Raw genomic sequence first — 17,645 nt, forward strand, 5'->3', positions numbered from 1 at the left:
TTTATAACGGAACGCTATCATAACTGTTTTTTGTGTGTTACAGGCTAAAAACAACCTAATACAATGTCTTTGAGGACAGAGGATATAAGTCTGTGTTAAGTGGCACCCTAATTTTTGAGATTCCAGGAAGGTGTGAATAAAACAGTGAAACGCCAGTCTAACTCCTACTTACAAACTCTTGGTAATAGTACTCTGTTAACATTCAATCGATAATGAGTTTGTAATTACCAATTCCAATGAGCATCTACTGTTAGATTGAATGATGAACTATTCAATCGATTAACTAACACCAAGCAGCGGACAAATGCAAATGGCTCAAAAGTTTGCTGGCGTCTCTTCTTAAGTTCAGTTAGGAAGTGTCAAATTGCCATTTGCTTGGTCAGTCAAAGACAATAAAAATCCTTTACACATTTAGGGTCTATTGTCTCACTTTCTCCTCCCTCATCACTATCCTTAATTTGAGGACTTGTCTCAGTTTTGATGAGAAAGGGAACATTCGCACCCTGTTGCCTTTTTATTTTATTTATTTATTTGTTTTCACCACATGGACCATCCACTTGCTAGCTTCTCAAGGCCATAAAAAGTGGGTGAAAGGCTGAAGATTGTTATCATCACTAGGCTTTTTGAAGGCCAAGTCATCACAAAACAAATATGGTGAATTGACCGTATTGATAGAGTCACATGTTTATGGAGCTCGTAATGGATTGTAAACGAAGCTGTGAGGCAGTTTAGGGTGAGGCCTCTAATCAACTGGCACCTAAAAGCAAGGAGAATCAAGGAAATGTGAACCGCAGCATGACGGAATGAGTTAAAAATAGCTGCAGGGATTGCTCAAGAATCAAAGAAAGGAAGTATTCCCTCACTGCTGAGGCCAACATCCTGTTTGTTCTCGTCTGTGTGTCCATGCGGGGCTGAGGAAAGCCCCCGCCGACGGACGATATTCACAAGGAATGACAAGAATGCAGGTACACGAATGCCTCAATTACCCATGTCGGCCACGTTCATTGACAGGATGACCATTTAAAAAAAAGACAAAAGGTCACCCAGAGAGCAGGAGTAAAAACACAATGCCTTACTGTGTTGGGATAGAGGTACAGCACATGAGGCAGAATAAAACACAGGAAAGACAAGTCTGCCTTTGGTTTTGAACAATTTGTCTCAAACTGTGTAAAATAATACAAACACATAAACACAGCAGAAGCGGTCCATAAATCTGCTATTGGTGTATGATAATTTCACATAAAAAAGAAAGTGTACAAACGGCATCAGGGCATAAGGTCCCTCCAAAAACAAGACTGACTGACAGTCCGTCTATTGTACTGAGGAGGAAAGCATTCCTCTCACCTACTGTCTTGCAGGCTGCACTTGCATCCAAGCGGCTGAACACCCTCCACAAACTTTCTGCTGCATACACACGCACACATACACAGACATACATTGTAGCTGTCCATCATGTATGATGAGCACCAATAATAATAATAATAATAATACATTTGATTTCTAAGCACCTTTCAAAACTCTCAAGGTCACTTTACATTCACAGGATAAGTTTTTCTGTGGGTGAGCAGCAGCAGCTACACACGCCACCGTTCAACTCAAATAGATAGAAAGCTAGGTAGCTAATAGATAGCTAATTATATAACTAGCTAGCTAGATAGATAGCTATATAGCCAATAGATAGTTAGCTAGCTATATAGCTAATAGATAGTTCGTAAACTAGCTAGCTAATAGATAGCCAATCGACAGCCAACAGACAGCAAACAAGTTACAGCTTGAATAAACTAACATTTTTGGCAAATGCCAGCTCTCGTGTATAGATAAGGATTTTTGTTTCTGTCAATTGTCAGCTTTCGTTGTTTATTTATAAATTCAGTTAGTATAAACATGTATTATTTTTTACATTTTCTTTTGTTTCACCTTACAAATGAACTGTATGTCTGTATTGTGTCAATAGTTGCTTTATAAGGTGAGTATTGTGAGTATTGTGGTCAAAATCAGGAGTCTCCAGACCAAATCGTGACATTCAAATGGTCCCCAGGATCTGACTGTGTAATGTGTAAACTGTTTGTCTCCCCACAACCATTCAGAAACAAGAGCGCGTGCACACACACACACACACACACACACACACACACACACACACACACTGGCGAGGCACGTGTCAATCAGAGACTCGAATCATGTCAAAGCTCTCCATGTGCGTGTACCTTAACTTGACCTCTGCTTTCTAAATAACGCAGAGGAGGACAGAATTACAGAAGCACTAAAAAGTGCCCATAAAATGCGGCCCACTTGGTGGATTGTAGCCTGAAGGCGCGCATAACCAGGTGACGGCTAAAAGCCAGACTTTACTGCTTTCACCCAACTCCCATAATCCCCTTCTTCCTCTGACGATGCGGCGGTGGGTGCCTGAGCCAGATGTACAAACACCAAGCAGAAAAAAACCGAGTATAAGTCATGTGATGTGTGTGTGTGCGTGTGTGCGTGTGTGTGTGTGAAAGGGAAAAAAAGTTGGGCACAGAAATGAAGGGCAATAACTAACACTAATCTAGGTTTATGCTCACTAAACACTTCAAGCATCTTGACTTCATTAGTTCCACTTATCAGACACCGCAGCTTTCTTCTGATGTGAAGAAGCACCAAGTGAGTCACCCAACCAACATTGAACGTCCTGGAGAGGACCACGCATGGATGTCAATAGCTAAGCCGCCAATGCAGCAGTGTGACCAATCAGTTAGGGTCCTCTCAAGAGCAGTCAAAAAGTCAAAATTGTGCCCAGAGAGCTCTCTGGGCAAACAATTCAGCATGCGTATGTGCTGCTGAAAAAGAAAAAGAGCAAATGATGGTAAAGTCATTACCATGGAGAACAGTGGCAGGCAGCCACGCTCTTCAAAGGGAATTTTCCCTCTGCGAGTGCTCCTGCAACTTGAGTCCCGATTCAACCGCAGGAATCCAGCAGTGAACGGCACGGTGAAAGAGAATCCGGTGCCAGACGCGCACCTTTCGAGGTACCAGCCACTCCTCTCACGTCATTTCCATAAGCGCCGACTCATATGGACAAGCTTATTTTGGAGCTGTGGTGAGATCTGGGAATGTGGGAGTTAGGAAACATTGACTGGCTGAATGGGCCAGAGATTGTGTTTCAGTTGAGGAAGTGAGTAAGAGCAACCAGCGGATTGGAAAAACTACAAATGCAGCTGAGCAAAGGCCAAACTGGGGATGAGCATGCAAACTGATTTATTGGTTGTTTGTTGTGTTTTGAAGAAGTGGAGGGGAGTGGAGTCTCATTTTCTTTGTGGTCAACATTGAAAAAAAGACAGTTGTGCTCACCGACTCAAGTCAGTTAGCTGGTAAGGAGATTTTGAGAGTCTTCTCCTGGTCTATAAATGAAATAATGTTTTGGGTGTGAGGGCAGGCCAGTCGTCGAGTGGTTAGCACACCGACTTCACAGTGCAGAGGTCGTTAGTTCAAGACGCGCTCCGGCCTCCTTGTGTGGAGTTGAATGTTCTCCCAGGGCCCACGTAGGTTTTCTCTGGGTCCTCCGGTTTCCTCCCACATTCACAAAACATGCACGGTTAGCCGATTGAACACTCCAAATTGTCCCTAGGTATGTGTGAGCGCAGATGGCTGTTTGTCTCTGTGTGCCCTGCGATTGGCTGGCAACCAGTTCAGGGTGTCCGCCGCCCAGTGCCCGAAGATGGCTGGGATAGGCTCCACGACCCCCTGCAACCCTAATGATAATTAAGCGGTCTGGAAAATGGATGGATGGATGGGTGTGGGGCTTCGAGGACAGCAGACTTGGGCCTATTAATGTAGCCCAGAGTTCAAGCCAAACATGGTGAGGCACCATGAAGATGTTCTGCTACAGGCAAATAAAAGAACCTCCCATCAGAAAGGGAACAACTTTGATTGGAATAATAGCACCGGGATGAGCTGTGTCGGAAAAGTCCCGAGCCCAGTGCCTCAAAATTAATATTTTGCATCCAAATCAAAGCCCCCCCCCCTCCCCCTCAAGAAATTGTGAGCAGTCTGGCCTGCCACTGCTGTTGCCTCTTCTTGCTCACTTTGCCAAGCAAACAGCACAAAATTTCTTCTCAGACATGCTGTTCGATCATTCAGCTCATATTGAAGTGGAAAATTTTAGTTTATCGTTTTAAAAATAGCTTGAGAGAGTCCTGGAACTTTCATGAGCTCTATTGGGGGAGGATCCACTTCAACCATAGCTGACATTGTACTGGTCTTCTTTTGGCAGCAAATTTACGTGAAGTGAATAAACATTAGCTCTTCTGGTGGTGGCCATTTCTCATTCTTCTGCTCAGCTACACAGGTGCGCAATTTGATGCCGACCCAAATGTGAATTGTTGTTACTGTATTTTCTGGTGCATAAGGCGCACAGGAGTATAAGGTACACTCCAAATGAATGGTGTATTTTCAAACTTTTTCCAAATATAAGGCACACCACATTATAAGGCGCGACAGTTGTGACTGGGGTTTTGCACTACTAATTCTACATGGGGGGAAATGGAGTCGCTGGCTGCAGACAGGAGTTGCGAGACCTATTGCGGCTCAATATTACTTCACATATAAGGCACACCTGCGTATAAGGTGCAGGGTCATCTTTTGAGGAAAATCAAGGCTTTGGGGTGCGCCTTATACACCGGAAAATGAAGTAGTTGACTTGTATTGGATTGTCCAATTATACCTAATGAAGTGTCTGTGTAAGCTCTCGGTCGTACAGCAGTGGTCCATTGATGAAAAGGTTTCTTCAGCCGTCATCTGTACTTCTTTGAATGAGTCGGACGTTTCGCTCCTCATCCAAAAAGCTTAGTCAGCGAACTAGATTTGTGCTGGTAGCTCTGGCCCTCTATATACAGTGTATATATATCCCCAATGGACAGAGGTGGCGGTGCAAGACCTCTGCTTTGATAGGTTTCTGCTCTAAAGTTGGGGGGAGCAGTGGACTACTCCCTGGAGCTAATCTGATCACTTCTTTTGTTTGTCTGATTATGGTCTATGGCTGGCCCTGATTGCCCACTTCATTGCCCCTAATGAAGTGGCCAGTGTGCAAAAAGGGACGAAGATTCAACATCACGCAGCAAAGCAAAGGGCGGAAAATGCCATGAATCTTTTTCTAGACACAGGAGATAGAAACGAGAGGTGAAAAAGAAGAGCAGAGACAAAGTATTCCGAGCTTGGCTTGCATTTAGTTGGAGGAATCCAACTCCTCCTGGACCGTCTACTGTGGAGGGGTCCTGGGCGAGTCATTAGGGCAGCCAGATGACTACAGTGGGCCTAGGCTGTTGCATACATGACATCATTGTGGGCTGCTGTCATCCCCCCTGGGGGCTCTGTGCTTCTGTCCAGGAGGATGGGCAGTCACACGTTCATTTTCTCCCATTCGCATCAGAATAGCATCATGCAACAGGCAGTGTTACCGCCAATGGGAGAAACAGAGCATGTCAAAATGTCAAAACACTCTACTTCTAGTAGCTGCTTTGATGCCAGCAACAAAAACATGCAGCAGGAAGTAATTAGCGTAATTTAGAATATTTTGGTTAAAGTCGAAAAAAATAATAAAACGCCTCAAACTCATAGCCAGATGAAAGAACAGAATTTCCTGAAAATGCACAAAGAGCCTCAAGTGATCTACTGTTATCTCTCCGGCAAAAAGCAATCAGGTCGCCATTGTTTGATAAGACTACTAAAATATACAAGATTTTTGTCCTTTCTCACAAAACAAAGGAAGTACGTATGTCGCTAAACAAGGTTGCAGGGCGGAGAATTTATGACAGAAACACAACATAAATGTTGAGTCTACTACCCTCTTGCCAAAAAATCTTCTGTGTTTGTGGCCACACATAATAACAGTGAGAAACTTGCAGTTGCGAGTGTATGTGCAATTTGTAGATTACATATGCGGATTTAAAGATCTGTTTGAAGACGACACCATGACTACAGAGTGCGTGAAACTGTCACATGCAAAAAAAACTTACAGTCATGGAAATTAGTCAAACAGTGGGTGTTGATTTTTTTGTAATGTGTCGGACTCTCATCTTAGCTTGAGGAAAAAACTTGTGCTGAATGGATTTTTGAAGAGCAAATCTCATTTAGAAATGGCCCTCCAAGTGATGTCTTTATTTTCGTGTCATTGTAAAATGGCTAGTCCACGGTTACCTATAGAGTCCAATTTTTTCCAGACATAGATTACTGTACTTTCTTCTATACTAAATTGCCATATGGATTTAAATAGCATGAACAGAGAGGGTCTTCTATTCCTCACAATACAAAGAGCTTCCTCACTTTGCATTTTGTACCAGCTTCAGCTGTTGTTAAAGCGCTATATAAAATAAATATGTATGTATTTATGTATGTATTTATTCCTGTAAAGTGTTCTTGAGAATTTTGAAAGACACTTAAAAATAAAATGTATTATTATTTATTATTACAGTTAAGTCTCGTTATATCGATATCGGATATATCGATAGTCCCGGTTATATCGATACTATTTCTATGCACGCACTGAGAAAATTACATGCCAACAGGGTCGGATATATCGATAGTCCCGGTTATATCGATATTTTTTCGGACTCCCTTGAATATCGATATAACGAGACTTTACTGTATTGTTGTTGTAATTATTACAATTATTGTTGTTGCTGCATTGTATTTTGGACAGCCCTCCTCATTTCAAGCTCATATAACTCCAGACCCATATAATTCAGGAATTAGCTCTTTTTTTCTGATGAAAAAGGGAGTCTAAGGCACTAGTGTCAAAGTCAAGGCCCGGGGACCAAATCCGGCCCGCCACATCATTTTCACGAAAGCAAATCAAACTTGTGCTCCATTATGCTTCCTAAAATCCTAACCAAAATGTCATATTTTTGGATGTAAACCACAGTGACAGTCATTATTCTTGACTTCAGATTTGAAAACTAGTTATTCATTATTTTGTTGTGCGCTCTATATGTAATATGTGGAGGGGATTAAACATTCTAATGGCTTCTCCAAATTCATAACAGCCCTCAAGAAGAAACCATAACTACAATGTGGCCCGCGGCAAAAAAATGACTTTGACACCCCTGGTCTAAGGTTTCTTACGCTGCATTGAATATTTATGTAGTCCTAAAACGCAATATTTTATGGGTCCTAGAATTCGAGTGACAATGACAAAAACCCTGGCACACTGGAGTGGACACATTTTTGCACAGCTGGAGTTTATGAAAGCAGGAGTTTATGTACACATTTAAAAACAAATGGATGGATGGATGGATGGATGGATGGATGGATGGATGGATGGATGGATGGATGGATGGATGGATGGATGGATGGATGGATGGATGGATGGATGGATGGATGGATGGATGGATGGATGGATGGACGGGCAGACAGATAGTTAAACCAGAAGTTCCTCTCGTTACAATAAAGTGATAGGAGACAGTGCAAAAGTCTACAATTTGTTATGAACAGGAGAAGTACACCCCGGAGAAACCAAAAGTGTCACTTTTCCTTTTGGGAAAGGCCCGAAATTTTCACACTATTGACAGTGTCACTTGACAGTTGAAGAGGCTGTTGACTGAGAGCTCATCATTGCACGAGATCGACTTTATTCTAGTGTGTTTATGTGTGTTGGGGAAGGGTGTTGCACGCCCCCCACCCGCTATCTGCACCGTGCTGGTTTCACAGTTTCAGCCAAATGCTGAGTTGTCTGACTTTTGGGGGAGACAAAAGAACCACAGGAAAGGAGGGGGGATTCCAGGCGGTAGAAGGGGAGGGCCAACACAAGTCTCGTTTCAAATACAAAAAAAAATCATTGAGTTTAATTTGTGAACGTTTTTCATTTCTTCCACGAGCAATAAAATATAATCGACAGAACACACGTGGGGTTTGCGTTTCCAAAGTTAAGCGCAGTGGTTGCGTTAGTTTTCAGAAGCTCCACAACTCACCAAAACGATGGCGAACTTCTCCTCCAGTTCGGTGGGGTCCGGCATGGGCACCTTCAGGGGCAGAATGTGATGCTTCATCTCTGACTGGCCGTCAATACTTTCAATATTACCCATTTTGTTTTCTCGCAACCCTGGCGCACTTTGCAAAACAGTTAAAAGTGAATCCAAGACGGGTAATTCAGACGTATAAAATCTTCTTGAGTATTCCAATGATGCGATCAACGTAATAATCCAAAAGTTCCACTTCTCCCACGTAAAAACTGACAGTGCAGTCGTTTCGTTGTGCTCAGTCCAAATGCCATTTATTCATGCGTTTCTAGTCCTCTCCTCTTCGATATTGCTTTCCTCCATGGGTCCAAGTTTCCGCTTTACTAAATCAGGAGCCGCACTTGAGAAGTCACTGCTTGACTTTCTTTCTTGGCGACGACGTGTTTCCATTCATTATTGTAGTGTGATCCTGATTAGGCTCCACACAGTGGGCGTGGCTTCTAACGTCAGACACACCCCCGCATGTGAAGGACGACAAGGCTATTGGTTTAATGCTATGTCAATCACACCTTCGGCAATGCCCCGCCTTGCACATCTGCAGCAACATTGACGAAAGCAGCTGGACACAAGTAGCACATTGTCGCCACTTGCTGGTATTAAAAGTTTATTGCACGTTGGCCTTCCTCAACAAGGCGTTGAATACCTGAAACCCCATGTCTCCCTCATTAACTCTTCTATAGAAATTTCCTTAAACCATATTTCACACGGGCATAATTCGTCTTTCGTTGGAGGGCGAGTGCAAGGCCAACATATATTCCGCAGATCGTAAAAGATAATGCTTATCACCAACTTCAGATTTTTAATTTGAAACAATTATCCAATTTGCTCGACAACCATCTCCATGTCCTCACAATAACTTTTATCAACACTTCATAGAGATTAAAGAGACCACATTACTTTAATACCCACATCTTAATTGTGGAAAAAGCTGCCCATGTCACTCCATTTGATCTGTAAAATATAGATTGTGTGTAAAGGATGCAGACCATAATCTTGCCTGAAAAATGTGTCATCCTTGTCATTCACACAAGGAAAACCTGGATTCATTTTCCTGACAACGGGCTAACAAATTAGTTTTGCGAGCCCCTTCCTGAATAAATTCAGCACATGCTCAGTTAGAAGCTGAAATATATGCAGACAGTATATATGTGTATACACCATATTTTCCGGTGTATAAGGCACACCTAAAAGACTTGATTTTCTTCAAAAGAAGAGCCTGCGACGAGCCACTCCATCACCTCCCCCCGTAGAAAAAGTAGTGTGTAACCTTAGCCTCTACTGTAGCGCCTTATAATGTGGTTTATAATATGAAAAATATATCCAGTGTGGCGGGCACTGGGACCGGGCATCTCACCAAGCAGGTGTACGGGAGGGGGCGGGTTTATTGTCACATATATTTCACTGCAGTTTCGGTTTTACTTCACTTTCTCCTTGTTAGCAGTTGGAATAAAGACGTACTCCAATCGACCGTGTGTTCTCATTCCTCAACTGCTACACTGGTGACCCCGACGTTCGAAATGTTCATGACAGCAGACGAAGAGATATCTTCCACGGCCATGCCGCCACGACCGGCGCCTCAGCTCGCAGTTGCCGCCTACGCCGCGAAGCTGCCCGAGTTTTGGAGTAGCGACCCGGCTTCGTGGTTCCAACATGTGGAAGCGTTTTTCCACCTACGAGGCGTCACGACAGATGAGCCGAAATATTATCTGGTCGTGGCGTCTCTCAACGAACAGACGACTCGTCGTGTGCTGCCTCTCTTGCGTGCACCTCCACCGAGCAAAAAATATGCAGCGCTCAAACACCTGCTGCTCCGACGGTTCACGTTGTCGGCCTCTGAGAGAGCAGACAGGCTTCTTTCTCTTCCCGGACTCGGCGACGGAACAGCAGTGGACCTGATGGACAAAATGTTGTCGCTACTGGGTTCGGATGACGGCGGATTCCTGTTCCCCCACGTGTTCCTTCGCCAGCTACCGGCCTCTGTGCGCGCCGTGCTAGCCAACTCGACGTGCCTAGCCACCGGCGACTACCGAGGTTTGGCTGAAGAAGCGGACCGGGTGCTGCTGGCGACACGGAGGTTCGCCGTGCAAAGCGTGACGGCCGAATCCCTCGGCGGAGCGGCAGCGATCATCGACCCGACCCTAGTAGCCGGAGTGGTCACGCGGAAGCGACACGAGAAAGCCCTCTGTTTTTTCCACCAGCGGTTTGGCGCCAAGGCCCGACGCTGCACACCACCCTGCACCTACGAGGCTCCGGGAAACGCCAGCGCCGGCACCCAATAGCGGCCGTGGGTGCCGGCAACGAAAGCGAGCTGCTTTTTATCACAGACTCCTCGTCAGGTAGACGTTTTCTGGTGGACAGCGGGGCACAAGTAAGCCTGCTAACGCCCACGGCCTCGGACAAGACGGCAGGTGGATGTGGGCCTCCCCTGCGCGCAGCTAACGGCTCGCCCATCGCCAGCTTTGGCACCAGGTCGGTAACTGTGTGTTTCCACGAACGAAAATTCGAGTGGGACTTTATTGTGGCCTCGATTACAGTTCCGATAATCGGCGCTGACTTTTTATGCGCTCATGGACTGCTTGTGGACATTGCTAACCGTCGTTTGATCGACGCCATCTCTTTCGCCACTTTCCCATGTGAGGCTGGAGGGTTTGGAGCGTTGACGCACGCAAATTATTTAACGTCAGGTAACGTTTATGAACGCCTGCTGACCGATTATCCGTCGTTAACCACACCCGCCTTTTCCAATGCCGATACAAAACACGGGGTACAACATTTCATTCCCACGGTTGGCCCGCCAGTTTTTGCCCGCGCTCGTCGCCTCGACGCGGCAAAATTGGCAATGGCGAAAGGGGAGTTCGCGACGATGGAGCGCTTGGGCATCGTGAGGCGTTCCAACAGCCCGTGGGCCTCACCATTGCACATGGTGCCCAAAAGTGACGGTTCTTGGCGGCCGTGCGGTGATTTTCGTCGGCTTAATAATGTAACCACACACGACCGTTACCCAATTCCGCACATCCAGGACTTTTCCGCACGTTTGGCCGGAGCTGTGATCTTTTCCAAAGTTGATCTCGTTCGTGGTTATCACCAGGTTCCGGTACGGGCAGAAGATGTGCCAAAAACTGCAGTAATAACCCCTTTTGGCCTCTTTGAATTCCTCCGTATGCCTTTTGGCCTGAAGGGGGCGGCACAGACCTTTCAGAGACTGATGGACTCAGTCTTGCGAGGCCTAGATTTTGTGTTCGTCTACCTCGACGACATTCTTGTGGCCAGCCCTTCACCAGAGGAACACCTGTCGCACTTAAGGATGGTTTTCAAGCGTCTTGATGCGCATGGCCTTATCGTTAACCCTGTGAAGTGCCAATATGGTTTGCCCAAGATCGATTTCTTGGGGCACCGCGTTTCTCCACAGGGTGCCATCCCCTTACCCGCCAAAGTGCAGGCTGTGGTGAATTTCCCCCGCCCAGCCACAGTTAAAGCTTTGCAGGTTTTTGGGCATGATAAATTTTTACAGCCGGTTTCTTCCTCACGCAGCCGACCTCCTACAACCCCTCTACGGCGCCTTGAGAAAAAAGAAGGCTAATGACCCCGTCGAGTGGGCCCCGCAACGAGTGCAGTCCTTTGAACGAGCCAAGGAGGCTCTTGCGGGTGCAACTCTTCTGGTCCACCCGATCTCAACCGCACAGGTGGCCTTGACTACCGACACGTCTGATGTTGCCGTAGGGGCGGTGGTTGAGCAGCTTCTGGAGAACGAATGGCAGCCCCTTGCATTTTTCAGTCGGAAGCTGCAAGATAACGAACGCAAGTATAGTGTTTTCGACAGAGAGTTGTTAGCACTCTATCTTGCAACGCGCCATTTTCGTTTCCTCCTCGAGGGGCGCCGGTTCACCGCCTACGTAGATCATAAACCCCTTACATTCGCCATGTCCAAGGTGACCGAACCGTGGTCGGCCCGACAGCAACGGCATCTAGCGGCTATTTCCGAATTCACAACAGACATTCGGCATGTGGCCGGCAAATGTAACCCTGTGGCCGATTGCCTGTCACGCACGATCGTTTGTCCAGTCCAGCTCGGGGTGGATTTCTCAGAGATGGCCACGGCCCAATCTGAGGATCCGGACATCCACAAACTCAAGGCAGCAGGCACGGCCCTGAAACTGGAGGAGGTGGCAGTGTGTGAAGGGGGTCCCGCTCTCCTCTGCGATGTGTCTACGGGTCGCACTCGTCCCGTGGTTCCGCAGGAGTGGCGTCGGCGAATTTTTGATTCAATTCATTCCCTTTCACACCCTGGCGTCCGGGCGTCAGTCAAACTACTTGGGGCCAAGTTTGTCTGGCCTGGGTTAAGAAAGGACGTCAGGAAGTGGGCAGCTGCATGCGTGGCATGTCAGCGCGCCAAAGTCCACAGGCACACCCGGGCGAACCTAGAAACTTTTCCGATTCCGGCCAGGAGATTTGACCACGTCCATGTGGACCTGGTCGGGCCCCTCCCTCCTTCGCAGGGTTGCACACATCTCCTCACTATGGTCGATCGGACCACTAGGTGGCCGGAAGCTGTCCCCCTGTCCTCCACAACCTCGACAGACATTGCCCGCGCATTTCTGTCATCCTGGGGCGCACGTTTCGGCACGCCGTCCGATATCACTTCGGACAGAGGCCCCCAGTTTGTGTCCGAGCTCTGGTTGGCCATGGCGCAGTCCTTGGGTGTGCAGGTACACCGCACTATGGCCTACCACCCACAGGCTAACGGGATGTGTGAACGTTTCCACCGGTCACTTAAAGCCGCGTTACGGGCCGCACTATCGGACGGTAACTGGGTTGACCGGCTTCCGTGGGTCCTGCTCGGGTTACGTTCAGCTCCTAAAGAAGACCTTAACGCCGCTCCGGCAGAGTTAGTACTCGGTCAGCCACTCCGCATCCCTGGTGAATTCCTGCCTGAAGCTTCGGGTGCACCTTCTTTCCCCCTTTTGCCAGGGGAGCCCCTGGCTCCAGCACCATTTCACCACGGCGTCCCCAAAATATTCGTTCCGTCTGCTCTCAGGTCAGCCCGTTTCGTCTTCGTGCGTCATGATGCCCACCGCTCTCCCCTCCGGCCGCCGTATGATGGCCCGTTTAGAGTGCTCGAACACGGGGAAAAGAGTTTTGTGCTCGATATGGGTGGGAGAAGGGAGGGCGTTTCTATAGACAGACTCAAGCCGGCTCACATAATTGCAGGCGAGGACGTTTCGCCGGCCCAGGTCCCACGTCGCGGACGCCCTCCAAAACCTCCAGCCTCTCCGCGGCATGCCAGGGTTGAGTGTCGTTCCCCCACTCAGTTCTCACCCGGATCACCTGCCCGAGCAATTTCACCTTTACCACCGAACGACGGACTGCATAGTCGTTGTGGCAGGCTGGTCAAGCCCCCTGCAAGATTTTCGCCTTGACTGTCCTTCTGGGTGTTCTGGGGGTGGGCTGTGTGGCGGGCACTGGGACCGGGCATCTCACCCAGCAGGTGTACGGGAGGGGGCGGGTTTATTGTCACATATATTTCACTGCAGTTTCGGTTTTACTTCACTTTCTCCTTGTTAGCAGTTGGAATAAAGACGTACTCCAATCGACCGTGTGTTCTCATTCCTCAACTGCTACACCAGTATATATTTATATCTTATATTTGGAAAACCTTTCATTCATTGAAGGTGCGCCTTATAGTCCGGTGTGCCTTATATATTGAAAAAGTTTGAAAATACATCTTTCAATGGGGGTGCGCCTTGTACTCCGGTGCGATTTATACACCAGAAAATACGGTACTATAATCAATCGTTTCATGTATTTTGTGTGGAAAAGTGAAAGCAATCATGAATATTTCTAAGGAGATTTCAATAAGTTTTCCACCAAAACCATCGTGGAATTGCCTGACTTTCCTAAGTCTACCACCGATCTAACCATTAGAGTACCAATAACAATAAATAAATGCCTTTTTGTCAAGCACCCAAAGTGAAACGGTACTTTGTTGTACTGCATCATGTCAACAAACCCAGGTTGAACTTAGCTCTTCCATACCATAAAAAGAATGACATCAGCTGAGATTTATCATGACCTCATTCTTCCTCGACACATTGCTACTTCACTTTACTTAGATGTCATCTTGGGGCATTAGAGACAGGTCCCCAAAATACAATGACATCCCATCATTAGTTGTGACAACAGAGACTGCTGATTCTGCTCCATTGAAGCCCGAGACTTAGGCTAAGGTGAAAAAGACAGACAAATCATTCTTGTGAATAAAAACTTTATTCAACAATTTTAAAGCTGATCTTATATGATGTTTATGTTTATGTTTAAAGGACAACCGACGTCACTTTTTTTGTTTCTTAACTGACATCAGAAAAACGTTTTATAGCATCTAAAATACCCAAAACACGCAGTATGATATTTTTATTCAAATGCAAAACACCAATAAAAATGACTTAGTGTCCAAAATCTTCAAAAAATTGAGCTGCGAATTGGGCATTTTTAGAAAGTCCCGCCCCCAGTTCGTGACGTCACACCAATACGTCTTGCATTGCTGGAGAATCAAAACAATGGCTTCAGATTCTGAGAATATGTTTTCTTGTTACACATCCAGTTATGAATATGATTCAAGTAGTTCTTAAGAGGAAAGCAGACATGTTTGCAATCGATTAAAGAATTTATTCCGTGCCATTTTGAGGCTACATTGCGGGGAAATGTCTCACCGAAAAAGAGGCACAAAAAGAGGCCGTTTCCACAGGCTGATAAATTCCTTATATGGAGCTTGGACGCCCTCTTCTGGCGGCTTTTGGGTGCAACACGAGGTCCCCAGACCAAACAAGTACAGCAAAATACATTGACGTGATGGAAGGACTGCTACAATGCGTCATTTTTTTTCAGTCAGGGGCGTTCCTTTAGTGACGTCACATACGGACTCGTCGCCAACTCAAAAACAAGACTTCCTGAATACTCAGCGCAAGTCTTAAAACGGAAAATATAGCTATATGCGGTGGAATCTTACTAAAATACGCTTAGTAGTAGTCTGGACACAACTTGTCCGGAGACGTCGGTTGTCCTTTAAAAAGGGGCTGAGGGAACAATTTTACATGTCATCATCAATCCAGTTCTCTTGACCAAATGCAAGTGAATTTCAGGATATTTTTGTTGATAAAATGACAGCCGTGCAACACAAAGTGCCACTCCTACGTCTTTAGCATATGTTGCCGTTTTTTGTTATGAAACAGCTGCTTTGTGAGACAAACTTGGTTAAAAGCATTTGAATGTTGCATCGAGCATGACGAATGCAAGAAGGCTGGCATGCCGTGAGTTTTGAGTGCTGTTGAAGTTTTGTCTTCATAAAAGCACAGTGATTCAGACTGCTTAAAATTTCTCAATTCGGTTGTCCAATGTCTCATTTTTTAATACTTGCATTTATAAAAAGCAATGTTCATCACAAAAGCATATAAAACTGTATTTGGAACATAATTGTGAAACACTGATGAACCTTGAGGAGTTGTGTAATACTGAAGGCAACAATATAAATACAAAAACAAAGAAATATCAGGATTTGTAATGAGATTTGTTTAAAAAAAAAACATAAAACAAAACTCAAATCCCTTTCAGTCGTCTTGGAGCCTACAAATGTGTACAACATAGCCATACTTTGGATATTAACTCATTCACTGCCAGATGTGCAAAAACGTGTCCACTCCAGTGCCAGGGTTGTTGTCATTGTCACTCGAATTCCAGGACTCACAGAATATTGAGTTTTAGGACTCCATAAACATTCAATTCGGCGTAAGGAACCGTAGACCCACTATTGTCACCACAAAAAGTTGATTCCTAAGTTACATGGGTCTGGAGTTATATTATGAGCTTGAAATGAGGGTGACTGTCCAAAATATAATACAATACATACATATTGGTTTATATTGTGCTTTAACAACAACTGATGCTGAAACAAAGCGCTAACATGGAAAAAGACAAATGCTGTCCCCTTGTGGAAGGGAAAACATTGCCAGAGGCCATGGCCAGCGCTTTATCGGCACCCAAGCAAGAAAAAACAAAACCTGAACAAATTTGGGAATGGCGCTTAATGTTATAATTTCAATTCCCAAATACGTTTGTGAATGGCAGTGAATGTGTTAGCCCCTGTGAGAATAAGATTCAAAAATGTCTTTTACAGGCTTATCTAATTTCATTGTATGTAACATACAAACTGGTCATTCGTGCAACATAGTTGCATAAATAAATATCTATTCAGCCAAATGTTCTACTGAAGAATGTGCCTAAGACAGCAAGGATGCAGGACTGCTAAAACATTCTCGATGACAAGCCAGCTTCCTCTCATAAATACTGATGGGTGACTGTTATGGAGCAGTTGTATTGTCTTTTTTTTCTTCTTCAGCAAAGATGCCATTAAAGCTGAATATATACGCGCAATTCACGGAGCACAGAAGCAACACCAAACATCAAACAGAAGCGAAGAGCAGCAATGTATTCTCTTAGGTCGATTCTGGTACCAAATCGTACCTGCAAAGATGAAAGACTCATTGACTGCTAGGTTTACGTGAGCGATCCACATTGGTTCAAGCGGTAGAGATCTTTACCACTGTGTGACGCCAGTCTTCAGGTCGATCTGGTCCAAGTCCAGCTGCAGCTGCAATCATTGAGGAAATTGGTGAGAATCGCTTTCAAATACCTCAACTTGATGCTATGGTGTATTTTCTAAAATTCAGGTGTCAAAGTGAAGGGACCGGACCGGATCTGGCCTGCCACATCATTTTATTCGGTCCGTGAAAGCAAATCAGGCATGTCAAGCGATATGATGCTAGATTAAGTCTCAACTAAAATTTCAAATTGTTGCATGTAACCCACAATAACAGTCATTATTCTTGACTTCAGCTTTGAAAACTACCATATTTATTTAAGTATAACGTGCACACGTGTATAACATGCACCCCAAATTTTCAATTAAAAATCGGTCAAAATTTTGTTTCACTTTTTCTGGACTCAGACCAAGCATTGTGATCATTTATTGACATGATGCAGTACAACAAAAAATCATTTATTGACAATGTAAACACTGAATGACAATGTATCAAACAAATGACACTGAATCAAAACTCTCAATATTGGTAATTCTGCAAAACAGCAATGCTTAACTCACGTTTCAGTGTGGGCTAGGCGAGGAAAGGAAATGAAGCGTAGCTAAAGACATGGTAATCAACAATAAAAAAAGGAATGCGTGTGATCCGGGTCTTTCCGAGAATCGAAACTGAAGGGGGAGAATAGCCATGGAAATTCTGCCCCCTCCCGGAAGGGATGAAGCCTTAAATATACATATATGAGGTTTTTTCCCCAGGCCTCGTTTATAACGCGCACTCAAATTTTGCGCATTATACTCGAATAAATACGGTAGTTATTCATTAATTTGTTGTGCGCTCTATATGTCATATGTGGCGGAGATGGAACATTCTCATGACTTCCCCAAATTCATAACAGCCCTCGAGAGGAAACCATAACTACAATGTGACCTGCGGCAAAAAAATGAGTTTGACACTGTTGCTCTAAATCAGGGGTGTCCAAAGTCGGTCCTCGAGGGCCGCCGTCTTGCCTGTTTTCCAGCTTTCCCAGGAGCAATGCACCTGATTCAAATCATCAGGACCATTT

The 17,645-nt window shown here is 45.3% G+C and overlaps 2 protein-coding genes across 8 annotated transcripts in view; both read right to left on the bottom strand.

The window, feature by feature from the left end:
- Positions 1-8,356, bottom strand: part of fmnl3 (formin like 3) — a 54,942-nt gene extending 46,586 nt beyond the window's left edge. For all 6 annotated transcript variants that reach the window (XM_088992946.1, XM_088992938.1, XM_088992929.1 and 3 more), the window contains exon 1: positions 7,944-8,356. In XM_088992946.1, the coding sequence (XP_088849072.1) occupies positions 7,944-8,057 (114 nt within the window). In that variant the 5' untranslated portion in view covers positions 8,058-8,356. The remainder of the gene's footprint in view (positions 1-7,943) is intronic.
- A 7,204-nt stretch (positions 8,357-15,560) lies between these two features.
- Positions 15,561-17,645, bottom strand: part of esyt1a (extended synaptotagmin 1a) — a 28,337-nt gene continuing 26,252 nt past the window's right edge. For both annotated transcript variants that reach the window (XM_088992972.1, XM_088992979.1), the window contains 2 exons: positions 16,583-16,632; positions 15,561-16,505 (listed from right to left, as the gene is read on the bottom strand). In XM_088992972.1, the coding sequence (XP_088849098.1) occupies positions 16,478-16,505; positions 16,583-16,632 (78 nt within the window). In that variant the 3' untranslated portion in view covers positions 15,561-16,477. The remainder of the gene's footprint in view (positions 16,506-16,582; positions 16,633-17,645) is intronic.

The sequence above is a fragment of the Hippocampus bargibanti genome, linkage group LG01 (assembly GCF_051943395.1).
Source record: "Hippocampus bargibanti isolate YZ-2025 linkage group LG01, ASM5194339v1, whole genome shotgun sequence".
In the NCBI taxonomy this organism is placed as follows: Eukaryota; Metazoa; Chordata; class Actinopteri; order Syngnathiformes; family Syngnathidae; genus Hippocampus; species Hippocampus bargibanti.